Raw genomic sequence first — 16,145 nt, forward strand, 5'->3', positions numbered from 1 at the left:
CCGGAGCTCCAGGGTGTGGGAGCCGCTGGGTCATCTTTCTTGCGTTTTACAGCCAGCTCCCAAACACAGTTGCTTGCTGCCCCTGAAAGAGGCTGGGCCAGGAGGAGGTGGGGTCCCTTCCCACTGGAGGGCTGGGTAGAAGGGGCCCCGCCCCGGGGGTTCCCGGATGACTGGCCAAGGGCTCACTGAAGCCAGCGAGGGGAGAGGAGGCAGGCGTGGTCCTCTCCAGCAGGCCCTCCGGCTGTTTGGAAGGCCCTGGCGGCCCCCCAGGCCCTTGAGCCGAACCCCCTTTGCGGTCTGCTCCAAACCCTCGCCTGCCCCACCCCCTTCCTTCTCTATACTTCTGGGGCTGGGCTTTTCAGCTCTGGAAGCCGCCCAAGAGCATATCTTTGAAGCACAGCAAAGGTTAGGAAGGAGGAAGACAGAAATGTCCTCTGGGCTGGGGGAGTGGGAGAAAGGAATTCCATGCATGCTCCACGGGAGTCGGGAAGCAGGCGTGGTGGGCGCGATCAGCCTGGCCTCGGTGGTGCCCGGCGTGTCCTGCTGCCCACTTCTGCTCGCCTGGCCCTGCGTGGAGTGAGCCCTCCTCCCCAGGCTGTGGGCAGGGAGTGGGGAGCAGTGGCCCTTGTTTACAGCAGTTGCTTCAGCCTTGGCTCACAGGGGTAAGAGCCAGGCCCTGCGATCCGCCCCTACAGGATGCGAAACCTCGTAATTGTCTTCAATTACAGACAGCGCCGGCCCTCAGCCCCGGCTTCCGACAGGAACCAGAGCCCGAGCCACTTCCATGGGAGGGTAGGGGGAGCAACCCAGCCCCCACTGCAAGGTTTGGGGGCGCCCTACGGCCTTTGAGGGCACCTCCAAACGCCCACGGGCCCTGGGGTTCACCCAGAATGCTGCCGAGGGGCTGCAGAGAGCCCGTCCCTGTTGAACGCCCACCTTCTTTGTCCCTGATCAGGATGAAACTTCTGTGAGCAGTGAAGATTTTGATATGAACGACTCCACATGGATGTCAGCTGACCCACACCTGGCCTCCAGCCTGAGTCCCAGCCAGGAGGAGAGGATGCGGAGCCCGCAGAACCTCCACAGCCAAGAGGACGGTGAGTGTCCCTTTGTGGCTGGTGGGGGAGGGGCTGTGTCCCCGCCTGCAGGGTCCTAGGAATCCCTGGGGGTGGGGGTGGGGGGGCAGGGGTAGAATCTGGGCTGGAGCCTCTGGGGGCGGCTGGGCCCAGGCTGACAGCTGCCCCTGGTGTTCTCAGCGTCTCCACAGGCCCCACTGCCCCAGCCCCTAGTTCCGGGGAGAACAGTTGTTCCTCCCAAAGGTGAAGGGCTCAGAGCTCTTCGGGGATTGGCAGCCTGATGGTGTCCTGCCTGTTCGCTCTGATGCTCACGGGCTGGTGGGATATGGATTCCGAAGTTATCACAGTTCAGGTCTGGGAAGGTTAACAGCGTGCCTGACCCGGAGCAGTCCAGCTGCCCAGTAACGAAAACAAGAGCTGGGCTTCTGTGGCCTGGATGGGAGGCTACAGGACCAGGGTCCCTGCCTTTCCCCTGGTGAGCGAGCAGGCAGTGCGCTTGTCCACGTGTGTGCCCAGCCCCTTGGGTTGAGAGGTGGTCTGGTGGGGAGCTGTCCAGACTCTGCCCTGACCCTGGCCCCCGTCACCCGCCAGGGCCTGCCAGCCAGCCTTCTCTTGCCTCCTTTGGAACACAGGCTCCTTTCTTGGGGTGGGAGCGCTGGGGTCAGAGTCAAACCCCAGAGGTCCACTCTGGCGCTCCCACGCTGAGCCCCGGGACTGGTCTCTGGGACTCCGGTGCCTGCCTCAGTTAGATGAAGTTGTGGGCGTGGGGTGGCACCTGTAGTCACAGCGTCCTCTGCTCTCCCAGAGGAGGTGCTTGGGGGTGGGGGATGAGCTGGAGAGAACTGGGGTGTAGAGCTGCAATTAGGAGGGGTCGAAGGTTGGGGCCTGGAATGTGGGCGGGAGGTGCAGGGTTAAAAAGGGGTGTAATGTTAACTCTGTGAAACGGGTTAGCCTTAAAGAGTAAATAAGGGGTAGGAGCCTTGCAGTTTGGGTCAAAGTTCGTCTCCATGGCGGAACCCGCGTGCCTGCCTCCCCACAGCCCTCCCAGGCCTGAATCCGGCTTTGTCTGGGAGGAGACCCAGCCCAGAGGACGCCGCTGGGGTGGCTGCGCCTGGGGCTGGGGAGCCCAGGGTGTGGTTCTGTGAGGAGTGGGGTTCGAGGCTGCTGGGAAAGAAAAGGCTTTTGTCCCTTGACGCCGCATGAGGTCAGCACGACCCCGTCGTGCTGCGAGCCTACCAGACCGATACCGCCTTCCAGCTCCAGCGTTCCCGCGGGTGGGGAGCGGGGCGGGGGCAGCGCATGCTGTCGGGGGGCTCTGGGGCCCGGACGTGTCCAGCAGCTGACCTCCCGCCTCATCTGAGCTGATTGAGGGCCACAGCCAAAGGCCACACCAAGGGCCACACCAGCAAAGCTCAGCCCAAGGCTGTCGGTTACACCTTCCCAGGAAGGATCCAGAGCATTTATTTTTAAAAACCCCAGAGTAGTAGGACTGAATGGGGGCCATAGTCCCCCAACTCATTCTCAAAAAACTCGTGTTATTGTTGCTTACAACCACCCTTTGGTGGGGGGCGGGGTGGGGGGGTGTCTCAGCTCTGTCAGAGACACTTTCCAGGGAGATGTGGTGATTTGGGGGGCCTCCAGGATCAGGTAGCAGAAGGGAGTGTTTCTGTGGGGTTTTACAGGGCTTCCTCAGCCACGGAGGCTAATGGGGTCAGTGTGTCCCGCAGCCGGTCCCGCAGGAGCCAGGTGGGGGCGCCAACCCGGGTGTGTGTCGTCGCACGTGTCCCCCACCCCTCCAGCCGCCCAGGTCCCTCCTGACTGGGTGCTGGGGCCAGGGCAGGCTGGCCCGCTGACAGGACGAGGGTGTTTATGAGGGCAGGCAGCCAGAGCTGGAGACAGGGAGGATGGTGTTGACCACGATACCATCGATTTAATTATTTCATCAGAGGCTGTGTCTGGAGGCTGTGGGTTGATGTGCTGGCCAGAGGCCGACCCAGACCCAGTGCAGGGGGTCGCAGGCTTTGAGAGACCGGCTGGCTTGGTCTCTGCTGCCCTTCTGGTCCTAGATCTGGTGGTGACTCCCGTGTCTGTCCAGACCAGTGGGCTCCCAAAGCTGGGCGCAGACCCGGCCTGGAGTCCTTGGCCAGCCCTCCAGCCCTCCCTCTGAAGGTGCCTGCAGTGTAGACATGAGCTGAGATCCCGCTCCCATCAGTGAATCGGTGGCAGACCGTTGGGGGCTTCAGGGTGTTCTCATGTCCCCTGTCGTTAAAGAAGGGCTGGGCAGGGACAGGCCAAGCAGGGGCTCTGTGTGCACCCAGGCACAGCCCTCCGTGGTCTCCACTCCCTGCTCATGTGCCTTCATCCAGAAGCTTCCCCAACGCCTCCGACCCCCAGCATGGCTTGGTGCTCGGTCTCTGGCCCTCGGTCTTCCACCTGGGGTCCTCGGTCTGAGGCCCCTACTGTGAGCTCTGCAAGGGGCAGACCACGTGGATCTTGCTCTCTGCTCTGTCCCCGGTGACTCTGGCTGCATGCCTGGCACGTCATAGGGACCTGCTGAATGTTTGTTGCCTGAATGAATAAAGGAACAAACATTTATTGAGACCTACCCCCGAGCACACCATCCAGAGGGGATAGAGGTCTGCCCCCGCCAAGTCGGGTTCTTTGTTCCTGAGGATACCCCCCAGTCTGAGCACCTGGGTCTTTTCCTTTAGCCAGAAAGTGTGGGGACTCCCAAGGCCGTGCCAGGGAGCATCATCCCACCCCTGCTGGTCAGGGATACAGCCAGAGCATTTCAAGAAACCAGGCAGTTTGCACAGATTCACACCTGTTGGTGGATGTGTTGGGGCCCTCCTCTTCCTCCAACACCTCCTCCTCCCCCTTTTTCAAATTTTAGCAAAGGCAGATAAGGGCTGGGCCTTGGCAGGGCAGGTCCCATGGCTGAGACCAGGAATGAATCAGGCCAGTTCTCACTCCTGGGAGCTTGTCTGAGATTCAGCAGCTGTGGGAGTGTGCTCGCCACCACACAAACACGGCTGTGCTTTTGTCGCTGAGCCTCTGCCACTGCCTGCGAGGCCTCACTTCACAGGTCTCTTTCACGGGTCCCGTTCCTGGCTTCTTTTTTTTTTTGGCAATACACGGGCCTCTCACTGCTGTGGCCTCTCATGTTGCGGAGCACAGGCTCCGGACGCGCAGGCTCAGCGGCCATGGCTCACGGGCCCAGCCGCTCCGCAGCATGTGGGATCTTCCCGGACTGGGGCACGAACCCGTGTCCCCTGCATCGGCAGACGGACTCTCAACCACTGCGCCACCAGGGAAGCCCCCATTCCTGGCTTCTTGAAATCACAGCATCGGGTGCTTTGGCCAGGGAACCCCATGGTGCTTCCTCATTGGCGGCTGGAGCTGCTGTGGGTGAGCACAGGGCTCTTGTCCCGTCTCAGGGGAGGGAACTGTTGATCAGTGAGAGAACTTGGGTGATCTGGCCAGAGTCGGGAGGGGTGGTTGCCAAGGCTGCTCCCCTCCTCTGTCCTCTTTGGCAGGCGTCGAGGTCGTGTGTGAGGTTCCCCAGAAGGTGGGCACGGGAGCCTGGGAACCAGAGGAGACTGCCCCCCACAAACTCAGAGCACTACCTTCTCTGAGTCGTGATCCAGGGCTGAGTGATCCAGGCTGTTCCCACCACCGCCTGCAGTCCACGTACAGCCAGGTCCCCTCCAGACCCGCCACTAAGCCCCAGCGGAGGCTTTGGGCTTTCTTTTGAGTCCACACAGAGCCCTCGTCTCATCATAGGTGCCTGGAAAAACACCCAGGAGCTGCATTTTGGGGGTGGAGAGGAGGACAGTTGGAAGAAGCCAACTGTTGAGACTCTGTCCAGAGACACGGTGGTCTGGCATTGACTTAGGACCAAACGGCACATCCATCTGTAGTTATGCCCTGTCAGTGGGATTATCTGTTTGATGACCGTCTCTTCCCCAGATACCGACTAAGCACCCTGAGAGCCAGTTCCCTGGTGCCTAGCATAGCACCTGGCACAGAGCAAGTGAGGGGGAGTGTCTGTTAAATGAATAAGTGAAAGAGGGCCCAGGCCGGGCAGGTGAACCAGCAGGCTGCTGGATGTCAGATGCGTGGCCAGGCCAGGGCCCTCTCCTTCCATTTCCCCTCGATGGGCTTCACCAGGCCTCTTACTCTGCCTCTTCCTGAGCGGAAAATGTGAGGCCTGGCCTCCAGAAGGGGTGCGGGGGGTGGGGAGTGGACATTACTCACCTTCCGGGCAGACAGGAAGTCACCGCCAGGGCAGAACCGAGGGTCCTGCTTCTGTCTTCCTGCAGGATCATTGGCCTTTGCTGGGCAGGAGCTGTGGCGCATCTGGGGGGCCTCTTGTTTGTGCCTCTCAGTGAGAGGCTCCTCCAGCCTTGGGCCTCTGGGACCCACTGGACCTTGGAGCTTCCCTCCCTCCAGGGACATGGTGCCGGCGCTTTCTGCCTGCAGACTGGACGTCTGGAGCCTCTCCTCCAGTGGCCATCACCACGTCTTGAGGCTGGACCAAGGCGCTGAGGGTCCTGGCTTAAGCCTTTGGTTCTTTCAGGGCTCTTCACCAGTTTTGTCACATGAATATCAAGCCCTGTGGCCTGGGAGGCTGATAACCCCTCGCCCCTTCAAGGAACCTGCAGGAGAGGGACAGGCACGCAGAACGTGGGATCCCCGCCAGGTTGTAAGCTTTCTGAGGGCAGGAGATGTGTCTTTGAAGAAACGTATCTTATTTTTTACCTTATTTCACAAGTATTACATTCATTGTAGAAAACAGAAAAAAAACAGGAGCAAAACAAAAAAATGACAAAGTTACCAATGTTGCCAGTGCTATTTTTCTTAGTCTTTTCTGTGTATGTAATCGAAGTCATTTCCTTTAAAAAAAATAAAAAGGTGGGGGGAGGGATCATGTAGTGTTGGACCCACGTTTTTTTCCACATGGTGTCTCGTTTCTCCCCATCGCTGATATGGCATCTTTAAAGGTTGGCTGGTCATCCCAGTGACTGGAGGTCCCATTCCTGAGCCCACTGTTTGCTCAGCTCTGCGCTGGTGGCAGGTTGGCTGTGACCCTGTGAGCTCAGAGCTGTGACTAGGCCTGACCTGCAGAGGGAGAGGTAACTTGCCCAGACTCCAAGTGGCCACAAGGGTGTCTCAGACTCCAGAGCCTACGTTTGGGCCACTCATGGGGAAGGACATCCCAGCCCCCCTTTTCTGTTGTCACAAACAGTGTGGCATGGAGCAGCCTCAGGGCCGAGTGTCCTCTTCTGGGCTTTATCCCCAGCCCTCAGCTCAGAGCAGGTGCCCAGCAAACGGCTCTTGAGAAGCTAGTGGCAGAGACGGGAGACCAGTGGAAGCCTCTCGGAGGAGGCTGCGTTGTGATGTCGAAGGCAGGTGTTCAACAGCCTGGGAAGCTTGGGCAGCACGTCAGGAGGAGGCTGGGAAGGGAGGAAGATGCTGCGTGCCAGGGTTGGGGATTTCCTGGGTCACATGTCTCCAGAAGCTCCTTGTGGCCCCAAGCTTCAACCAGGAGAGAGGGCCCAGGCCAGGCGAGGGGCTGGCATGCAAGGGATCCAGGAGGAAGGAGAGACGTGAAGCCACCTCTGTGGGCCCAGGGTCTCTCCCGGACACGGCCCCCTGCCGGCAGCCCCTGGCACCTTGCCGTGGCTCTCCCAAGCAGGTCCTGGCCTGCCCTGGTCCTGCAGTGCGGTCTTAAGCAAGTTGTTCACCTCTGATCCCTGGCTGCTGTCTGTAGCGTGGCCTGCGTGACTGCAGCCATTAATCCTGGTGTGTCTCAGGAGCCCTTTGTGAGAAGACCAAGGCTTCCTGCCTCCTGGCTCTTGCTGCCCTTGGGTGTGGCGCTCCACTACCCAGACACGCAAACTGGGCAGCAGCAGGGGCGGTCACCTGGGGAGCAGGTGTGTGACTTGCTTGCACAGGGCTCGGTATTTACAGCAGTGCCGCCTCCCCTGTCCTCACCCACCTGGGCCTCTCTCCCTGGTCTCCACGGAGGGTGGGTCTGCAGGGGGAGTATGCCCTAACCCCAGCCACGGTGAGCCAGCCCAGGCTAGATTCTGCCTCTGCTGCCTGTCTGCTGTGTGGCCTGGGGCCAGTCCCTCCCCGTCACTGGATGGCGGGGTGAGGAATGGACGGTGTGTGGACAGGGAAGGCTGGGTGAACGGAGATGGGATCGTTTCCTCTCAGGTGGCCAGGCAGCTGCAGGAGGCTCTGCTGAAGAGCCGGAGGCTGGGGTCCGTGGCCAACTGGCACTCACAGGCTGAGGGGGCTGTAGGTGGGTCAGGAGTCCGCCTCACTTTACCCCATCCACCCGACCCTTCACTGCCCCACGTGGTCCAGTCCTGTCTCCTCATCCATCCAGGTCTTCCTTGATCCCTTCTGCCCACTGCGCCCTGTGGGGTTCTGACCACGGCTTTCTTTACAAGCTCGCGGCTTGGGCACCCACAGCTTGCTCTAGCATCTCCTGAGTTCCTGTCCCACTCACCGCCCACATGTGCCAGGGCCTGTTGGGGGACCTTACGTCTCCCAGGATCCTGCTCTCCGATCTGCAAACCCCAGACCCGTCCCAGGCTCCCTCACTGATGGGCAGCCCCACGGGCAGCTGCAAGTTAGCTCTTCTGTCCAAGGAGAAGGCGCCAGGGCAGCAGCTTAGCTCCTGTGTGCTGGCCACTGTGCCGGGCACTGAGGATGCCACGGGAGTGTTCCTGGCCGGGGGTGGAAGCTGCCTGTGCAGGGGAAGAGGCAAGAGGCTGTACTGCGCGTGGGGTTGGGGCCGGGCCAGGCAGGCTCGGAGACGCCGCCCGCGTTACCCCTGAGCCTCGGCCACTTCTCATGTTCTGTGCGCATGGTACCCACCCTCCCACGGGCCCACCCCTGTGGTTGGAGCAGCTGTCTCCCCAGCCAGGGCCCCAAGGCTTCACAGCCTGCTGCAGCCTGCTCACTGTGGACCCAGCCCTCGTTGTTGGGCATCCTCCCTGGTCACTGTCACATGGTGGGGGGAACTGTGGCCCCTTCACAGTGGCCTCCCTGGGATGGCTTCCTGCAGTGGGCTTTTTTTTTTTTTTTTTTTTTTTGGCTGTGTTGGGTCTTCGTTTCTGCGCGAGGGCTTTCTCTAGTTGTGGCAAGCGGGGGCCAGTCTTCATCGCGGTGCACGGGCCTCTCACTATCGCGGCCTCTCTTGTTGCGGAGCACAGGCTCCAGACGCGCAGGCTCAGTAGTTGTGGCTCACGGGCCTAGTTGCTCCGCGGCATGTGGGATCTTCCCAAACCAGGGCTCGAACCCTTGTCCCCTGCATTGGCAGGCAGATTCTCAACCACTGCGCCACCAGGGAAGCCCCCTGCAGTGGGCTTTTAAACTGAGCCTCCTCTCCCCGACGCCTGATCTTGGTCCTGACTCCACCTTTCTCAGGTGAGACTGGAAGCTGTGTCTGGGCCTCACTTTCTGGCTACAGGTCACATACTCCCTCCTTCTAGAGCAGTAGCTATTTGCTCCTATTCAAGGCTCCAAACATCCACACCGGATGGAGAGAGGCAGTGGCGACGGCGGCCTCCTGCCCCCGCCCCCCAACCCCAGAACTAGGGCCCAAGCCCTTCCGGGGATTGGCCGTGAGCCACCCTACCAGGCCCGGGTCACAGGAAAGTGTCCATCATCAGCTGGGCTGCAGGCGGCACAGACAATGCTGGGCTGTCCTGGCCTCCTGCCGCTGCGGGGTAAAGGAGGCTGGGAGACAGCACCGAGAGATCCCTTTATCCCCAGAGCAGGCCAGGCCTGCACAGCCCTGGCCTTGTGCAGGCTGCCAGGGTCTTAGGCCCTCACAGGTCCCCAGACGCCTGGTGGGGGCATAGGGCAGGACACGCTCCAGGGCCCTAGAGGTAAAGTTCACCTGCTGAGAAAAGGAGAGGGAGATCCCCCCGACACCTGGAAGATTCGCCTAGGCCTGCTGAGCCATCGGGGTGTCAGAGCCCTGCTCCCCCCGGCCCCCTCCCCAGCCTAGGACACGTGGAAACCCAAATGCCTCTTGCCCCTCTGTGGAGGCAGGCCTGCTCTGCTGGAGAGGAGGCCGGGGGAGGGGTGTGTCGGAGAGGCATCGCCACCCGATCCTGTCCACAGGCGACGTTCCCAGGAACCAGGAAGTGACCGGGGCCACTCTGGCGTGATCACTCTGACCTAAGGGCTGGGATGCACCGAACCCAGACAGGCTTCCTGGCTGGCTGGCAGAAGGCCTGCCAGGCCCACAGAAGCCACACACAAGCACACAGGCTCTGGGGCTAGGGCCCTGCCCCATGAATCATTCACACATGGTTGCCCGAAGTGGCTCTCTTTGCTCTCAGAACACATCATTTGTTTTGGGGTTGGGGTGAGGGGGTGCAGGGGACATCTCAGCTAGAGATTTGCACACTGAATTAGCATTGAGGGCTCACTGCCTGTGTTTGGCCTTGAGGGTGGGGCCAGGGAGACTGTCGGGCCTGGGAAGACGTAGACCCAGGCTGTCCATATTGGGAGTGTTTTCCCCCGGGGCACATTGGGCCAGGATATGTTGGGGAGGGCCGGCAGAAAGTGGGACAGTGGCAGGGGTGGGGGCTGTCCCATAGTACAGATGGGCAAGTCGAGGCCAAGAGAAGAAAGAGCATGAGGGGTGGGTGCTTCGGGGAATCAGGCAGCACTGGGGCTCATCTGTGCTCTTCCATTCACACTGTGTGACAGCCGATGACTTCCCTCTGGGATCCTCTGGTTCCTTCCTGTTCCGGGGGGTGGTTGTGCAAATCAGGCACGATGAGTCTGCCCGGCGCCTGCCACATACTTGGTGTCCACCCCCACCGAAGGTGGCGCCTGCCCCCAGTGCCCCGCCGCCAGCCCTGCTCAGGCCACCTGCCCCAAGACCCCAACTCTCATCTGCAACTTGGACACCTCTCTAGGGGCTGAGACCCCAGGGTCCCTGCACTGAGTGAAATGATTTCAGTTTTAGGGGGAAATCACAAAAATATGGGTCTGCGCTAACATGGGAGCCACACACCGCTATCGAAAAGGGCTCGTGCAAATTGAGGTGTACCGTGTAAAATACACACTGAGTTTCAAAGAGTTTGTATGAAAAAAGGATGTAAGGTATCTCAGATTTAACGCGGAATTAATTATTAGTTGAAATGATAATATTTTGGATACATTGGGTTAAATAAAGTAGTTTATTAAAATTCATTCCACTTGTTTTTTGTTTTTTACTTTTTTTAATGTGGCTACTAGAAAGCTGACAATTCCGTAGGTGGCTTGCACTACGTTTCTGTTGGACAGCGCCGCTCTGAGGGCCTCAGGTGTTGATACCAGCTTCAGGAATGAGTCCTAAAAGGGCAGGAAGGTGGATGCTGCGGAATAGAGGTGCTGGGGGTGTTGGGGGCAGGAGTGGAGCCGGGATGGCGAGCAGGGGCTGGGCCAGGCCTTTGCAGCCACAGGGATGGAGCGGGGTAGCGCTCAGGAGGGGCAGTTAGGCAGGCAGCGGGGTCCGAAGGCAGACTGTGGGGCAGATGCTTGGCGTGGCCCCACCGCCCAGGATGGTGGGGTCCCAGTGACACCGCCTCACCCAACTCCTCGGTGTCCCCCGTTTGACCTCAGGGCCCTCTTGCGGGAGGAAGAGCAGGGTAAGCCTGCCAGGAGCCGGATGCTCCTGGGAACTATGCATCATGTCAACACATCCTGGCCACTGGCCATTGTCAGAGCGGAGGCTAGCCCTGGCGAGGCGCGCACCCCAAATTCAGAGCAGAGTCAGGGCCCCCGGACTGCAGCCCGAAGCCACGTGGCAGGGGGGAGGCGGGGCTGGCTCTTCCATACCCTGGGGGCCGCCGGTCCACGGCAGGGCTGCGGCTCCAGCGCTCTCCCCTCTCCGCCTCCTCCGGGCCCATGTCCTGTGTGTGTGAATTGTTGACGCCCCCTCCTCTCCCCTGCCTGGAAGCCCGCCGAGGAGGGGGCGCTTCCTGCGGCAGCTCAACCGCACCTCTGGCCACAGCGGGCAGCCTGCAGCGGGCACTCTGGGCTGGTGGGGCCGTATGCCTGGCCCGTGGTCCCAGGGCCGGCGGACCTTCGCGCTCTTGCCCAGCCCTCGGGAGCCTGCGAGGGTCGCCCCTGGGAGAGGGCGCCACCGGCTGTGGCCCCAGAGCCTGGTGTGGCGATTGGCGGCTCGCACAGAGCCGGGCTTGTGCGGACTGTGGGGCGCTGGCGCCCACATAAGGGCATTGTTTGCCGAGGTAAAAGGGGTTTTTGTCTCCTTCTGGAGACTGGACAGAAGGAGGAACAATTTCCCCCATTCATCACTAATTCCCCCATTTGAATAGCAGCGCATTGCCCCACGTTGCATAGATGGGCACGCAGTCCTCCCCTGCCCATAGGCATTCGGGCACAGGTGGTGGGCTCTGTGTCCTGCCCAGACCGGGGAGCTGCCTTTCGCCGGAGCCAGGGAGGCCTGGCTTTGTGGAAATGCTCGGGAGGGGTGCATTCCCGCCACTTCCACGTGGCCCCGCACTGCACTTGTCCCTGTCACTGCAGTCACAGGCTGGGGGCAGTCCTGTCCTGCTGGCATTGTTCGGGGCTCCGGCTGGCCGGCCGTGGGTGGGGTGCCCACCCTGGAGGGGCCTCCTGGCATGGCTGCACAGATAAGGACCAGGTGGAGACAAGAGGGTCACTTCCAGCTCCATGTCCCGTGCCTGGAGGCCTGCACCCCCGGAAGGCCCGACTCCTGCACTCCATGTACTGGGCCCTTGGTGCCCATGGGGCCAGCTGGGTTCTTTCACAGGGTCATAAAGTGTCAGAGCCCAAGAGGGCGTCAGCGGCAACTCCCTAGACTGCAGATAAGAGGAGCCAGGGAGGCCGGCTGTGCCCAAGGTCGGGAGACAGCGAGGCCCCGCACCTGCTCCCCCGGCCCCGCTCCTCGGACATGGGTTTGCGTGCATGACTCCCTTAAATCACATTTTTTTGGAGAGGGTTGGGAGGAGGAGAGAACTAGGAATGGATCGGAACCCGGCTTGCCCCAGCCTGGGATGCGGATGTTTCTCCCGCTTCCTTCTTTCCCCACACAGTGACAGGCAGGTCTCTGGGCCAGGGCTGTGCCGGGCGCTGGGGGAGGGCGGGCCCTGCAGCCAGCCTCTCCTGGGGTTGGGGTGGCCCACAGTGAGGAGAGGGCCAGTGGAGGCTCCGTTCCCTCGGGCCCTCCCGGGGGCAGGACCGTGGATTACTCAGAGGCCAAACTAGGCACACGTGATGCAACCTGCCTTCAGCCAGCTTTAGCAGTTAAGGAAATCATTGGCTCCTATAACCAGAAAGTCTAGGGCCTTCTTTGGCTTTGGGCACGGATGGATTTAGGGGGGATTTGTCTGTGCCAGTTTGTCAGCCCTGCCTTCGGGGTGAGGGCCTCCCTGCTGAGTGGGCTCAGCAGCCCCTGTGGTGAGGGGAGGGTACTTCTCCCCAGTCGTTGCTGCAAAAGCCCCTGGACTGACTTTCATGGGTCGAGCTTGGTCACATGCCCATCACAATCGCTGTGATGGGCTGTGCTGACTGGCCGGGCCTGGGGCACCCGCTCACCCTGGAAGACTCGGGGTGCCCTCACCAGAGGAAGGGGTGTGGTTTCTGGAGAGGCAGGAACGATCTGGGGCAGCTTACGGGGGCGCTGGGCACAGACCATAGACATAATATGTAAGAAGATGATAAACACCCTGAAACAAATGGGTAAAGGGGTCAGCGTGTCAGAGTGGGGGCAGGGAGGTCTCACTGAGAAGGTGACCTTTCAGCAAAGCCCTGGAGGGAAGGGAACTCGGAGTGTCCCGAGAAGAGGGAACAAGGGCAGAGGCCAGGGCACACAGCTGGATGGGGTGACAGCGGGGTGGGGGGCTGCCATCAGGGCCCAGCAGGCCTGGGGAGAGTTTGGCTTCAGCTCGGAGGTTTGAACTCAGTCTGTGGGCTGCGGCCAGGTCATCACCACTGCCTCGGGGGCCTCTGGACAGATACAGCCGCTGCCTCGGGGCCTCCGGACAGATGCAGCCGCTTTTCTTGGCCTCAGCAGCCCTCTGCCCTGCTTTGGTCAGGGGGCTTCAGCCCTTGCCCCAGGGCTTTCTCAGCACTGTCCTTGGAGGCTTCTCCCAGAAAGCCTGCCCTCCCTCCCGCCCAGCACCCACCCTAGTGCCACCCTCCCTGGGGTGAGATCCGCAGCGGGTGGTCCAGAACTGGGGCCTCGATGGGCGCTGCAGTCAGAGAGGGCTTCCCAGAGGAGAAGGGGTTGCAGGGGGAGGTGGGGGGACAGGAGGGGCGAGAAACTCCAAGGCTCTCTCCAGAGCCCAGTGTCCTCTAGAACCTATGTTTGCTTTCTTGCTCCCTAGAGCATGAGCCCCAGGACAGTGACCACCCCCATCTTTTCACCTCAGTGCCCCACACAGGCCTGACACCCAGTAAGTGTGTGAGAAAGGAAGGGACGAGGGCAGGAACAGCATCTTCCCGGCCCTGTCCCTCTCCCACCTCCCCTTACCGTGCCCACCTCAGATTTGGCACCAAGCTGGGCTCCGAGGGGCCCCTGGAAGCCCACAGTCCAGTCTGGAAAAGCCATGCTCGGGAAGCAAGTGCATTATGAAGTGAGAAGGCCTGGGCGGGGGCAGGGGATCGGGTATTTTTTTAAGCACCTATTCTTTGTGCCAGGTATTGTCTACACCTTACAAATCCTATTTTACTGACATGGCACCCATTTTGAAAGGAGGTGAAGGGGTGTCTTCCAGGATACACAGCCCCTCTGCATTCTGCCTAAAGCCCATGATCTCCCTCGTCGGCAGGAAGTGGACCCCGGGTTGCAGGCAGCCCATGGGCAGGTTAAGGGCGGCATGTTGGGGAGTGGGGGGGGGCACTTGTGACTCACCTATGCCCCAGAGGAGGGCTCTGTGTGTGTCGCTGGGTTTCCCTGACCCCAGATGCAGAGTGGAGGTGGGAGAGGCTTGGCCCCTGGATACATGTGGTGGCAGCAAATGGCGCTTGTAAACTGGAGCCCACGGGCCTACTCAAGGAGTTTTGTTTTGTGGTGAAAAATTTTGTAAAACATAAAATTTGCCATTTAACCATTTTTAAGTGTGCAGTGCGGCAGCGTGAAGTACATCGGCGCTGTTGTGCAACCAGCACACAATTATTTCCAAAACAGAGTTTTCATTACTCTAAGCAGAAACTCTGTAACCATTAAGCAATAACTCCCCATTGCACCCTCCCCCAGCCCCTGGTGTCCCCTCATATGCTTTCAGTGTCTATGAATATGACTATTCTAGATATTGCATGTAAGTGTCCTCATTCAATATCCGTCCTGTTGCTTCTGACTTATTTCACTTAGCGTAATGTTCCCACAGTTCATCCGTACTCTAGCATGTATCAGAGTTTCATTACTTTTTATGGCTGAATAGTATTTCATTGCATAGATAGACCACGTTTTGTTTGTCCGTTTGTCCAGTAAGGTTTTTCAAAATGTGAACAAGGTAAATCAGTCACCAGTATTTAAAAATCTGGATATTTACATAATGGTGCATATTTCCAGTTTCTTCTAAAAACTTGGAATGCATAGCTACACGAGGTCCGGGCTCCTGGCCTCATGGGTCTCATCTGCCCAGCCACTTCCCCTATCAGACTGAGGTGGCATCTGCCTACTCGGAGGGGCCGTGCCACCATTGGAGCCAGCGCCTGAGGTGCACAGCCCTGGGGTGAGGATGTTGGCAGCTCAAGAGTCTGGGCCAGCACCCTGGGCTCCTGAGCTGGAGGGCCCTGGGAACACACACACCCACACACACACACCCACACACACACACACATGCGTGTGTTCTCACAGCACCCAAGCCTCCTTCATGCTCATGCCTGGAGGTGCACAGGGCAAGAGGGTCCATCCTCCCTGGAGGGAATCTGGCCGGGAGGCAGGCGGTCGGGGCGCCACCTTTGGGCCCGTTCCTGGTGTGATGCTGCAGGAGGCCGTCGGCCTGACGCCCATGCCAAGTGTAGTGACAGTTGGCTCCCTCTGTGCTTGGTGTGGTGCCCATTGACTCTCCTAGCAACCCCTCCTTCCAGAGGAGGAAGACAAGGCCCTCTGAGGTCAAGCAAGTGGCCTTTTGGGGGTGGTGCCAGGATGTGAAGTCACACCTGCAAGGTGAGCTGAGAATGGGCACCGGCCAGAGCTCAGAGGAGCTCAGACAGTTGGCCAGGATGGGTGTCAATCCTTGCCCTCCAGCTCCTTGACCCTGGCAGAGACTTCTGAATCCCGGGTGCTGGGGCTTCTCTGGCAGCGGGCCCAGCCCTGGTGGGGAGGTAGGCAGCTCTCAGGACGGACCCTGAGCCGCTGAAGGAGGCATGAAGTATCCCTCGGAAGGATGGGCACCAGGCTGGGCTCGGGCTCTGAGTACCTCCTTCCTAGGGACAGCGGAGGAAGGAGGCCTGCTCTGAGAAGGTAGCGTTGAGCCAGGTCTTGAAGGTGGACTGACATTTACTGAGCTGGAAGCAACACGGCAGGCAGGCAGCAGAGCCCAAGCAGAGGCCTGGAGGTGTGAGGCTTCAGAAGTGGCCCAGGATAGTGGGACCTGGGCTGGGGGAGGCTGCAGAGATCATGGAACCAAGAAAACACCCGGCACTCTTGTGGACTCTTCTTGGGCAGGCTGTGGGGAGCAGGAAGGTTAGGGAACAGGGGAGTGATCATTAGACTGGTGCTGGGAAAGGGTGGGGTGACTGAGGGGAGCTGGGGTGCTGAAGGGGGAGGTCGGCCAAGGAGGCTGAGTGGGGTGGGGGTGGGGTGGATGTGGTTTGGCAAGTTGGTGGCCCGTTCACTCTCTGTGTGTTTCAGTAATGTGCATCTGTCCCCCCAGGAGGGCTGGCATCTTGGTTGTAGTCACTACTTTGTTTCTCAGCCTGGGACAGAGTCAGCACGCAGTAGGTGCTCAGTAAATACTACTCATTCCACAGATATCTAGGTTGGTCGCTGGAGACACTGCCAGAAGAAAACCAGACCCGTCTGTGATTGAGGAGGAGGGGATGGGCGGTGAGGTTCCA

General features: G+C 60.0%; 1 protein-coding gene across 2 annotated transcripts in view; it reads left to right on the forward strand.

The window, feature by feature from the left end:
* NOL4L (nucleolar protein 4 like) overlaps positions 1-16,145 on the forward strand; it is a gene marked incomplete at its 5' end in the record, with an annotated part of 131,482 nt that overhangs the window by 100,589 nt on the left and 14,748 nt on the right. For both annotated transcript variants that reach the window (XM_082644853.1, XM_082644854.1), the window contains one exon: positions 956-1,097. In XM_082644853.1, the coding sequence (XP_082500979.1) occupies positions 956-1,097 (142 nt within the window). The remainder of the gene's footprint in view (positions 1-955; positions 1,098-16,145) is intronic.

Source organism: Mesoplodon mirus (genome assembly GCF_964341445.2).
Source record: "Mesoplodon mirus genome assembly, chromosome: 15".
NCBI lineage: Eukaryota > Metazoa > Chordata > Mammalia > Artiodactyla > Ziphiidae > Mesoplodon > Mesoplodon mirus.